The 12,203-nt window shown below is 42.0% G+C and overlaps 1 protein-coding gene across 1 annotated transcript in view; it reads left to right on the forward strand.

The window, feature by feature from the left end:
* Positions 1 to 12,203, forward strand: part of shank2b (SH3 and multiple ankyrin repeat domains 2b) — a 300,073-nt gene that overhangs the window by 118,655 nt on the left and 169,215 nt on the right. The window contains exons 7-9 of the mRNA XM_085277877.1: positions 3,877 to 4,028; positions 4,640 to 4,807; positions 7,609 to 7,725. Of these exons, the coding sequence (XP_085134003.1) occupies positions 3,877 to 4,028; positions 4,640 to 4,807; positions 7,609 to 7,725 (437 nt within the window). The remainder of the gene's footprint in view (positions 1 to 3,876; positions 4,029 to 4,639; positions 4,808 to 7,608; positions 7,726 to 12,203) is intronic.

Raw genomic sequence — 12,203 nt, forward strand, 5'->3', positions numbered from 1 at the left:
CAGTGCGATGGAGACTGCATCCTCTGTGCTCCTGTTCTGGCGGTATGCGAATTGGTGGGGGTCCAGGGTGGGGGGAGACAGGATTTGAAGTGTGCTAGGACCAGCTGCTCTAAGCACTGGTCCTATCAGCCTTTCACTAAAATATCACCCACTCTCCAGCTCAGTACAGATTCAACAGTTAATGGGTGTGGTGAGGCATGGTCGGCGATGCCGTGCGGACGCACCTGCACGTCATCTGCAATCACGCCCGCCGTGGTAAAACACAGGGGACCAGGGGTCTGCTCCGGCCGGAGGAAGAGGAGTGGCTGATCGAGCCGGGAGCGGCGGCGGTGACAGAGGAGACGGAGGTCCCAGAGCCAGGGGAGCCTGCTCGATTGGAGCTGGCGTGCACCAAGCTTGAGATCGGCGTGCTCGCTAGACCAGCCTCACATCCACCAGAGGCCAGTGCATGCCGGACATCTGCACAGGTCCCTGTGAGCAGGGGCTCACGACCATGCCCGCGGGGTTGTGCCAGCTTGCCAGAAGAGACACAGTCCTGTCACCGGGTTGGAAACTGGTTGGGGGAGTAGGTCTGGCCGGATGGCTCCCTGGCCTCAATCAGGCGATGGGGGTGCGTGGTGAGGCGTTGTCGGTGATGTCGTGCAGACGCACCTGCACGGCATCTGCAATCACACCCGGCGTGGTAAAACCGGGGGAGCAGGGGTTGTGTGTTGTAAGTTGTGGTGTGATGTGCGGCTGGCAGCTTAAGAGCTGCAGCTGATGACAATAAATGGCTCTAAATGATGATCTGTGGTCCCGCCGTGCCTTATTCACACCACAATGGGATTGACAGAAAACTCTCAAAGCTTTTGCTAAAAAAAAACAACAAGGAGGAAGAGGAGACATTTACACTGAGATCTGAGCTTCTGGAGGGCATGTATTACTATGGCACAGAGAATCACTCATGGTTCAGCTGTACTTGCCCCTGAGAGGATGCTAATCAGACCGTTAGGACTTTAGAAGAACCGCCTGTGAGGAAGAAACATCAAGCTGCTCTTTTTCCTTTAAAAAAACAAAAGAAAGCAGAAGACCCTTTTGTAAGAAGGGATCACGTCTGTCGACCTTATTGTTGTTCAACCCCCCACAAAAAACCTCTCTCCAATCATTTGGTAAGCACCGATTTAAGTGCTGTTGACTCACCTGATTGTTAAGGATGACAATTATGTTTATTTATGTCCACTTAATGAATATGTCCAGTGCTGGAGAGCTTAACATGGTCAGTATTGAGTGGACAGACTGGCCATAAAAATGGTCTACCAAGGCAAATAAAGATGGAGTGAAGAGCAGAAGAGCAGAAGAGGTTATTAGGCAGAGAATTGAGGTTATCATATTGGGCTTTGAGAGCTGTTGGGCGCTATTGTTAAATGAATGTCTTGCTGCTTAGAGGAAGAGGCGTCTCTGGTGTTCAGGACTCAGCTCGTACCAGCTATTGATTACAGCCAGTGAGCAAAAGCTCCACGTGATCGCAGAAACAAAATAAAATCACTCGTCTTCGTCTAGCTCCCCATGTCTGCACTGTCAGCACAGTAGGACAAATCAAGCCTCATTTCCATCCCTTCAGAAGCTGCCACTTACCCACTTGGTGCCATTCATTTTGGTACAAGGCGAGAAATAGCTTTCCCACTCTCAAAAAGTGCTCATGACTCTTTGTCACAACAAACATAGCGACTGAATTTTTGGTCGCTCTTATCCAGTTTCACTACACTGGGCTCTGCTCTGCCACAACAATATTTCTCACATGTGACATTTTTACAAGAATGACAAACTAAACTTACACAAGTGTGCAGGAGACAGTATTATCTCTCAATATAATAAGGTAACTGAAAGAACTGCTGCTGGCTGGAATGAAATCATTTATTTTGACATAACTACAGAAAAATCATACATGCTTTCCATAGATGATTTCTGTGTCAGTTTAGAAATGATTGAGCATGACTGTTTGATATATCATCAAACTGGGTCACAGCTGTTGCTAAAGTGTCTTATTTTGATGACCTAATTGAGAAACATTCGTCGATGTTTAAATCACCTCAAAGTTTATCCCTTACTACTCTAATTAGTCTTGACAGCGAACTGACCTGTTTTTATCGGCCCGCTTCATGTCAGTTTAAATGAGGTAACAACCTGAACCTCGACTGTAAGCGCTGAAAGGTGTGCTGAAACCCCACTTGAATTATGGAATGGTGAAAAAAGCAATATGAAAATTTACAAACTGCCAAATGTTGCATCAGAAAGTATACATGAGAGCGCTCTCATTGAAATTCAGATTGCGCTTTCTGAAGCACGTATATTTACCTCATTTTAGTATGTAAGTATAGGTCCATTCAAACTTGTATATCCACCAGTTTACTACAGTCAAGTGTTATTTGTACTAAGAGTGAGTCTAAAAGAAGCCAAATGCACGAGACCATCACAAAACACATCTTGTTAAAATGAGTCAGTTTTGGATTTATTAAGGACAAAAATGAGCCAAGCAGAAGCTGATGCACATTTTTATTTATTCCAGCATCTTTGTACTCTGCACCATTGTCATGTTGATGTCAAACTGTCAGTCGTGTCTATCGTCTACTCTGTTACATATTTGTACACATACTTGGTCAGTTCAGTCTTTAAGTGATGACGTGATGAATCCTGCTTCCAGGTCCAAACTACTCTGCGTTTATTAAGACTTGTGTTTCTAACATGTTTAAGTGCTTTGTATCTTGTTCTATTTAATCTGAAAAAGCCCCTAAAAACAGTCAATGATCACTGTCACCTCCCTCAGTTTTTATCATCACTGTTCATTTTAAAGCTCCGTTTTTAAACCCTTACGATGTAACTACAGCCCAGCCCATGCAACAGTATATGAATGACTAACCTCGTATTGTGGATGGATTATCTCAGTTGTTCTCCTGACTGAAGTTTGGTCTGTTTACAGCATCCTGCCATGCGATTGCATTTGTCTCTAACCATCAGGAACCCTCACGTTAACTTTTATCGAGTGGAAAGAAGTTAGCGTTCATCCTCCAGCTTCACTGTGTTTATGTTATGCTAACATAGCTGTGTAGCTAGCGATCACGTGGCACATCATTATATACCAGCTAGTCCAACTTCAGTAACGCTACAAACGTCACTGCTGTTTAGTTTTCTGTCTTCATTTATGTTGGAAGTGATAGCAGAGCTGTACGTTTGAATTTTTCTAGAAATCTCTCAGTCAGAACATGCTATATTATGTTTAGGTGGAAACTAGCGAGCTAACTTCCTGCTAACTTCTAACTCTGTTAAATTTAATAAATTCTGTTTTCATGGATGCCTGGATGTTAAACTTAATTGTTGCACCTGGTAAAGCAGCAACGCTGATCATTTTATTAAAAATGAAAGAATTTAGACAGTTTTTAACTCTGAGTGATGCTGCAGTGTTTGTTTGACCTGACGTGGAGTTTGGACCCAGAAAGGGCTAATGACGTCAGACGTAAAGACCGGATACAGCCTATTCTGATTCCAATTCTTCATCATCAAAACCATAAGTGGAAAAACCTGCCTGAAACCAAGTGCAGAGTATACAGAAGAAGAATATTATTTGATCAGTGCATTTTGGTTCATGACTTTCATTGGGTTCATCAGCAGCAGATTTCACTTTACAATGCCTGCTTATACCACTTAACAAGTGCTAATTTTCTCAGGTGTCCTAAAGTGTTAAAGTAAAAGCAAATCTTAAAATGTGGTTTGAATGATAGCACACATGCTGTCCCTTGAGTTTTCAGTCTGCACTTTCTTTTTCTTCACTCTCTCTTCTTTCCAGACAGAATTTCAGTCATTAAAATATTTATTTGTTGTTGTTATTTCTTGTTTTTCTAGAGAGCCCATTGACATTTGCAGCTCACCTGGACAATGCGGGGGAGATCATAAAGGTGCTGAAGAATGGAGGAGCTCATTTGGACTTCAGGGCAAAAGATGGCATGACTGCTCTTCACAAAGCTGCAAGGTCGAAGAACCAGATTATACTCACGGTGAAGGTTCCTCTCCTTTCATTTGTTTAGCACTTGCTTACTTGTGCATTGCTGGCTTTCTTTGTGTTAGAAGCCCAATGAAAGTCTGACAGCTGATAGATCATGCTCGAAGATGTTTTGCTGCAACGTAACCGACATGCATTCTTAATGCATGCAGACCTGTCATTTCACAGCATGTTGAGCTGATTAAGGGATGATGCCTCTAACTGTACTTGTACTCGTGAAGTGAAGGCTATAGGTGAGTGTAGACAAGACTTCTGCAAGAGAAACAAAATGTGTTTTATCGTTGAAATCTCACAATGGACAGTCAGTTTCCTAATGGTATGTGTGTGTGTGTCATGTGCACATGCATCAGCTTTTATATCAGCTTTTAACAGCTTTGAGTCTGTAAAAATATTTTGATTATAAATTTATGTAAATGTTAAAGAAACTTGGTTCCAGAAAACTGTTTTAGTGACTCCTGTGACTTTAGGTGAACTGAAATATCACTCACATTTGCACACAGCACGTGTGCAGGTTTGCGAGCTCTTTGCAAAGAAAGAATCACAGCTTATCTGCTTTATACTAATGTAGCAGCTACCTGTCTAACTTTCTTACCTGTCCATCCTTAGACGCTGCTAGAATTGGGAGCTTCTCCAGACTACAAGGACAGCCGGGGTCTGACTCCCCTGTATCACAGTGTGGTGGTGGGTGGGGACCCAGGCTGCTGCGAGCTTCTACTGAACCACCACGCTTCTGTGTGTTGCCAAGACGAGAACGGCTGGCATGAAGTTCACCAGGTACGACCCTGTGCACGACGTGCACCTCTAGACACGCACATAAAAATAGATTTAAAAAAATTTCCTCTGTGGTTATTTGGAACAGCTTGTATTAGTAAGGCACGCACACACATAGCCTTTCTCCGGCTGTGGGCGACTGTCTTGGCAGCTGTTACCCGTTGAAGTAGATAAAGGCATTTAAAGAGAGCCACTCTGCAGCAGTAACAAACTGTGAGCATCTCCACAAAGCGTGTGTGAGGTTGCGTTCAAGCCATCTGCTTTATCAGATTCCTTACATCTCGTTATCCTTGTGGAGCTGTCAAAATCTCTGCCCTCCCCCAACTGTCCCATTTCAGACATGATAACACTCTGCTGTCAATTAACAATTACATGTATAGGATGGCTGATGGTGGCTCAGACTGTAAAGTTTTCTTTACTAATCCATAAAATTCTGGAAAATGCCATCAAGGAACGTAACGAATACCATACGCTGGTATGTTTCATGCTAACAGGCAAACAAAGCACTGAGCGTTAGTAATGTAACAAACTTCATGGACACAAGAATGTTATCCCTTCACTGGACAGTAATGGCTTTATTGTATTATTGGCGCTTGACAGATTAATTGATCTTGAAATGAATTGTATTGGTCTCTGAGAAGAAATTATTTTATTTTATAGTTCTATCCCAAAAGAACCACCAAGAAGCCAATTATTATCTCTTCACATAAAGATCATTTTTTATCACATAATTTAACTTCAGCATAATAATAATAACACAATAATAACACAAGCCTATTGGGGAGATATTAAAGCTTTATGTTACATTTCTTCTAGACCAGTTCTTGGTACTTGGCAGAGAAATGCTTTTTTGATAGTTATTTTGAAGCAAGTGTCTTGCCCAAGGACACAACGACCGAGACTGTCCAAGCCAGGGCTCGAACCGGCAACCTTCCGATTACAAGGCGAACTCCCAACTCTTGAGCCACGATCGCCCGCAGTGATCTGGACTGAATATATGGAGATACCAGAAGGCAGGATAGTGGACAAAGAGAACAGTTATAAGTAGCTGAGTGTCCCACAGACCAATGGGAAGCATGATGAAGATGGACGGTCAGCCATAGCCAAATACCCACAAAAGCTAAGATAGATGCCAAGAAGGAAGCTCAAACAATAGGAATAAAATCTCCCCCCAAGATAAGCTGCTCAAAGTGTACATCACACAGCTGAAGACAAATTGTGATGTGAAATAGAAGTGGGAAGCACAGAGGCCCTGATCATGGCAGCATGAGAACAGGCCCCAAGCACCAGATCCAGAGAGGCAGGAGTCTGCCTACAGTCTGTCTCTAAGTGCATGGAGGCAACTGTTGTTGTAATTTGGTGCTAAATAAATGAAATTGAATTGAATTACCACAGCTGACAGACCCAAGTTCAGGCTGTGCAAAGGTGCCACAGAGAGTATTCAGCAAATAGTAGTAGGATGTAATCTGCCTCTCAGCGTTCACTGGGAGGAACAATCAAGTGGATGCAAAAGTGCACCGGAACATCTGCGGCACATGTGGATTAGGATATCCCCAATTCCTGATAGGAGACACCACCAAAGATGGTTGAGAACAGCGGGGCTAAGATCCTGTGGGACCCCAGACAGAAGAGGAGCTGCTGGCAAACCAGTCAAACACAGTGGCAGCTGACAAGGAGCAGAAGATAGAATTTGCAATAGATGTGACAACCCAGCAGACATTACACAGCAGCATCAGAATGAAGAAGCACTGGAAAAAAGTCAAGTACCAGGAGCTGAAGTAACATCAGGAGCAGTTGGTAATAGGAGTGTTTTTGAGCCATAACCCCCAAAGAGTGGCTCCAGCCTAATGCAGGCACAGTATCTGTGTGTGTGTGTGTGTGTGTGTGTGTGTGTGTGTGTGTGTGTGTGTGTGTGTGTGTGTGTGTGTGTCATTCTGAATAAGGCCACTCTACATAGTGACTACTTTAGGTAATGTAAGTATGTTATGATGGTAAAACTTGTAATATTAGGATTCTTCACTTAGCAAAACATTTACTACAGAAAAATGTTCATGAGCTTGTTTAGTGCCAGATTTCATATGAGATCTCAGGGCTGGAGTCCCCAATGCTTCCCAGACCATTTTCCTTATTGTATTTGTTGGATTTCCCATGAGTGTTGGCTCCTGTGTCAAGTCTTTATTCAAAACAAATTTGGTGAATTTTGAAACAATTTTTCAAAATTCTGAACACGTGCACAGGACCACGTGCTCTAGGCTTTTCAATATTATATGTTACAAAAACGACAAAAAGATGAGCCCAGTGAAAGGGTTTAGATGCGTGATACTGAATACTGTAATAATGAATTTCTTTTCACTGTAACATGCTTTAGTTGATGAGCAGTTATTGATCTTCTCCTCTGACAGACCCATCAGTCTCTCAAAGAAGCTCCAGAGTAAATAGGCCATTTCACAATAAGCTCTTCCTCACACAATAACTGGCACCCGTCACTATAACTCCTAACTTCACTGATATTGACGAGGAAATTGGTTTATGAGCGCAGTAACTTCCTCCTCAGTCTGTTTTTTAACACCAGATGGCTTCATTTGTACATTCTGTTGCATTTTGATTTGCTATCGGATTTATTTAAGCCTTCCTCCTCTCATCCTATCCTTCCATCTTTTCATGACTGGGTTCAAACTGAGGGTACAGCTGCGTCTCATTTTGATGTTATCTCCTTTGCAGCACACTGACATCTAGTGTTGGAGGCATTTTACTGCAACTTCTCTCGAGTGGAAGCGTCAATTGACTTTTTTGTGTATGTGCAGGCTTGTCGTCATGGCCATGTGCAGCACCTGGAGCATCTGTTGTTCTATGGAGCAGACATGGGCGCCCAGAATGCCTCGGGAAATGCTGCTCTACACATCTGTGCCCTATACAACCAGGTGAGCCGTGGGCGATTACATATGTTGACAGTTCATGAACTGGAGCTCTATTAGGGTTAATGTAGATTTAATATTGATTTCTTATTCAAATCCATTTTCAGGGTATTTTTTTTTGGCATTTTAACATTTTTGCCACTCTGAGTGTCTTATTCATACGTGCAGGCACACAGTGCCGTAAAAACATTTTTGCCCCGTTCCTGATTTTTAATATTAGTCAGAGATAACCTATGCAAATAGGTGTGAAATGATGATTTCATTTATTAAGGGAAAAAACTTTCCAAACCTCTTTCCCTGTGTGAAACAGTAAAGGAGTGATTTGGCCAGAATCCACACATTAGGTGTGACTCACTCACAGACAGTATGCTCTCATCACAGTTTCTATAACAGGCACATCAGAGGCACAAGTAAATGTGTACGTGCACCCTCTAGATCAGAGACAAAGTTGTGGTGAAAGAGAGAGGAAGTGCAATATTTAAATGCACCTAAATGCTGCAAAATTTGCGGCATTTGCAAATTTGCAAAAATTTGCAGCTAAACCATCAGTCGTCTATTTTGCATGGGTTACTTTTGCTTTATGCCTGGCGTCTCCATTTGTGTTAAATTTGTGAGTAAAAATTGTGTTTCCAGCCAAAGACACAATCCTTTGGGATTGCATCAGGGATGGTATCTGGTGTAAAACTCTAGCTTTTATACTAGAAGTAGTAGCTTCTGAATTTAGCTGTGTGCTAATAAAAACAATCATTTGAAAGTTTGAGCTTACTCTGTGTCTTATTCTCTGCTTAAAACATGTAGGTTAATTATTTTATATACACACATTGAGTGTGTATTTTGTGTGTTCTGTGGTTGGTATATTCCTGGTGCTACACCTACAGCCTGGCTTATTTTGAAATCCATCTGCTATTCAGATTGGTTGATCCCACATTTTTGTGGTTTGTGAATCTGGATAACTTTCATTTTAAATACGCATTAATGTTGTGACTGTTGTGTTGTATTACATTAGTTTTGCATTACTCTGTAAGATGGCTGAGATGCATTGTCACATAATTATAAATTAAGTGAATCAAATCTCTGTCCTAATGAGGAAAAACTGGATATTTTTGTTCAAGAACACAAAAATAAAAGCAACAAGCTCAAAACGTATTTAACAGCAAAGGAACAAAAACGTTGTCTATGAAGCTACAAACCTGACTTGTCATTACTGCTTCTGTACCCGTTGACGTTCAAGCTCTGGCAGCTGGCTGGTCTCAACTCAGTATCACGGCAAAGGGTCTAATGCCCACCCTGTGTGTGTCGTGCTTTGCTTCTCATTAGCATGAGATGGGAAAGCATGCTTAAGTTGAAATATGCTCCAGTACAAGTGGAGGTGGCTATTTTGTTTCAAGCTAATTCCAAAGACCATGGGAAAGCATTTAGAGAGACGTCACTGAGACATTTACATGAAAACACACATTATCCACCTAGCATAATTGTTTATATGACAAAGTGACACTGACATTACTTGGTCATTAGCGACTTCTTGGCTTTAAATATTGGCTCCCCCTGCTGGTACTGCAAATTCAGTATGCATGTCCATTTCAAGTACAAATGGTTTACCAGCATGTTTATTACACGCTTTGCCGTGATACAATATTCCAGCTTTAACATCATTCTGGAATATTTGCCATTTTGTGTAAGCATGCTGTCCATGCTAGTGCTTGAAAGAGTTTATATCATGTCAGTGGAAGTGGATAGTTCTTTATGTCCTGGGTGTACTTTGCACCATCGTATTGTTGTCCTTTCATTTAATAATTGGGGCGATCGTGGCTCAAGAGTTGGGAATTCGCCTTGTAATTGGAAGGTTGCCGGTTCGAGCCCCGGCTTGGACAGTCTCGGTTGTTGTGTCCTTGGGCAAGACACTTCACCCGTTGCCTACTGGTGGTGGTCAGAAGGCCCGGTGGTGCCAGTGTCCGGCAGCCTCGCCTCCGTCAATGCGCCCCAGGGTGGCTGTGGCTACAATGTAGCTGCCATCACCAGTGTGTGAATGGATGGATGACTGGTTGTGTAAAGCGCTTTGGGGTCCTTAGGGACTTTTAAAGCGCTATATAAATACAGGTCATTTACCGTTTAATAAAGCTTTAAGTAATATTCATTACTGCTCAGAAGCTGCAGACAGCTCGTTTCTCCTTAATGCACACGCACTGAAGTCAGCACAAGAAAAAAGACATATGAACCATTCCCCAACTCCAATGACAGGTTCATAAGATTAGTGCAATGGGAAATTTAGTTACATTGTACTTCTTATCTCTTCATAGCCTAAATTTAATGATAATCATTTCACATTTTCCAGTCTTGATGAAAAAGTTCATTTTCGAGTCTGCCACTTCTGTGTGAGAGGTATACAGTTCTCCATTACACGACAGATAACACTGAAAGCTATGAAGAGGGATTAGTTTTCATTTAGCACATTTCAGATGTTTAATGATTTGACCACCAACACATCCAGAGAATTACATGTGAATTTTGTCAGAAGTTGTACATTTATCAGTTCTAAATTGTAAGCTCCAAATAATTCTGCTACTCTGTTACAAAGAATTTTTCAGTAGCAGTTCTTGGACCTAACCAATATGTTCTAAGCATTTAAAAAGAGTTAGTTTTCAAATGAAAGGTGACTATTTAAATCCTTTCAGCTTTCCTGTTATTTTTACAAGAGACTGTGTTCTTTATGGACAACAGCTTAAAACTCCATATCAGTATATGAACCATATGCATAGTGAAGTTGTCACTGGGGTTTGGAGTGCGGTTGTTGGGGTGGTGATGCTTGTGGTTGGAGGAAGGATTGCAGAGAACAGATGAAATTTGTACATACACTACCTCTGTTCACCTTTGGGCAGCGGTGTCCAGTGGTGTACACATTAAGTTAATTGATCATTCTAAACTGGCCTTGGATGTGAGACAGATAAAGTGCTTTAAGTGCATAGAATAAAGTGCTGTAGTAATATAGAGTGTGGCTCTGTGGTGTGATAGTTTTCTTTATGTGCAAAAGATTTCAAGACATAATCTAGGGGGCCCAAAACCAATGTACTCTGAGTGCCAGTCCCAAACCCAGACACATGGGAAGGCATCTGGTATAAAATCAGTGCCACAGCAAACATTCATCTGCAGGGTGATGTGCTGAGAAAAATCCAAAAGAAGCTTATAAATGTATGATTGAATGTGACATGTGGTCCGAATTTGGTCTGAGCAGTCACTGAGACTAAAGTTTGCTATATAATGTCGATTCTATTTCCTCATTAACTTGCTCTATAATTTGGGGGTTGGGGAATCTTTTCTTCTGTAAAACAGCCTAGCCAAGGTTCTCAAAGTGTGACCCGATAAGCTCCTTTTCCATTACTACCTACTCAGATCGACTTGCCATGGTTCACCATGGTTTTCAGGGTTTTTCCATTACGTCATACCACCTGGTACCACGTATTAAAAAGTACCTGCTCGGCCGGGGTTCCGAATATGTGAACCAAATTTTTTGAAACCCAGAAACGGGGAAAATGGCCACAAAAAACAACGCCATGATCCCCGAGTCTGACGAGAAGCCACAGACCGAGCAGCAGGTATATTCTTGCCTTGATGTCCACCTTTGTTGCAGCGTTCATGTCGCATATTAATTACGTCATGGGATGCTCGGACGCAGACCAAACCTTTGTAACAATGAAAAATAGATTTCAATAAACAGCCACCTCACTAATGGGTCAAAAACGAAAACCTATTCAAAACTTATAACGTAGGGGTGTCAAATGTTTAAGATCTTGGTGTCTTCCGTTGATCCAATTCAGGCTTGGGGGTGGGCTGGAGCCTGTCCCAGCTGCCATAGTGTGAGAGGCACAGTACACCCTGGACACATCACTGGATTATCACACAGGGACAGACAGCTATTCAAATTCACATGCCACACTTATGGCTAATTAAAATCACCAATTAAGCCAACCCAAGCAACTGCATGTGGACACTTAAAAAACTTTCACACATACAGCTTTTGAAATTGAGCAGTTGCAGCATTATTATTGTTAGTTATTTTTGTAACATCTGGTCGAAATATAAAATCACTCTTCACCAGTGTTGGGTAAGTTACTTTAAAATAGTAACTTAGTTACATTACTAGTTACTTCTCTCAAAAGTAACTCAGTTATTTCAAGTTACTCGTTACTTTCAAAGTAACTAGTTACTAGGGAAAGTAACTTTGGTTTTACTCAGAATTCACTTGTTAATGTGTTTCTTCCATAACTTTGCCAGTCTTCTAGCTTGCTTACTTGCCACAAGTGCACTGTGCCACCTACCAATAGAAAGGAAAAGATAATGTGCATATTTCCACGAGAGAAATCCCACGCCTGGACCGTCATTGACTGCTGCCATGATTCTAGCCTACGTCACAGCGTCATGTGCGCCTTTTACATCCAACACAAAAACTGCAGTCGTGGTGCTTTCGATTGTACTCAGAACTCGGAAAT

Source organism: Mchenga conophoros, linkage group LG1, assembly GCF_057382185.1.
Source record: "Mchenga conophoros isolate Kocher_MC1m ecotype Shallow Benthic linkage group LG1, M_conophoros_male_GT1.1, whole genome shotgun sequence".
Lineage (NCBI taxonomy): Eukaryota > Metazoa > Chordata > Actinopteri > Cichliformes > Cichlidae > Mchenga > Mchenga conophoros.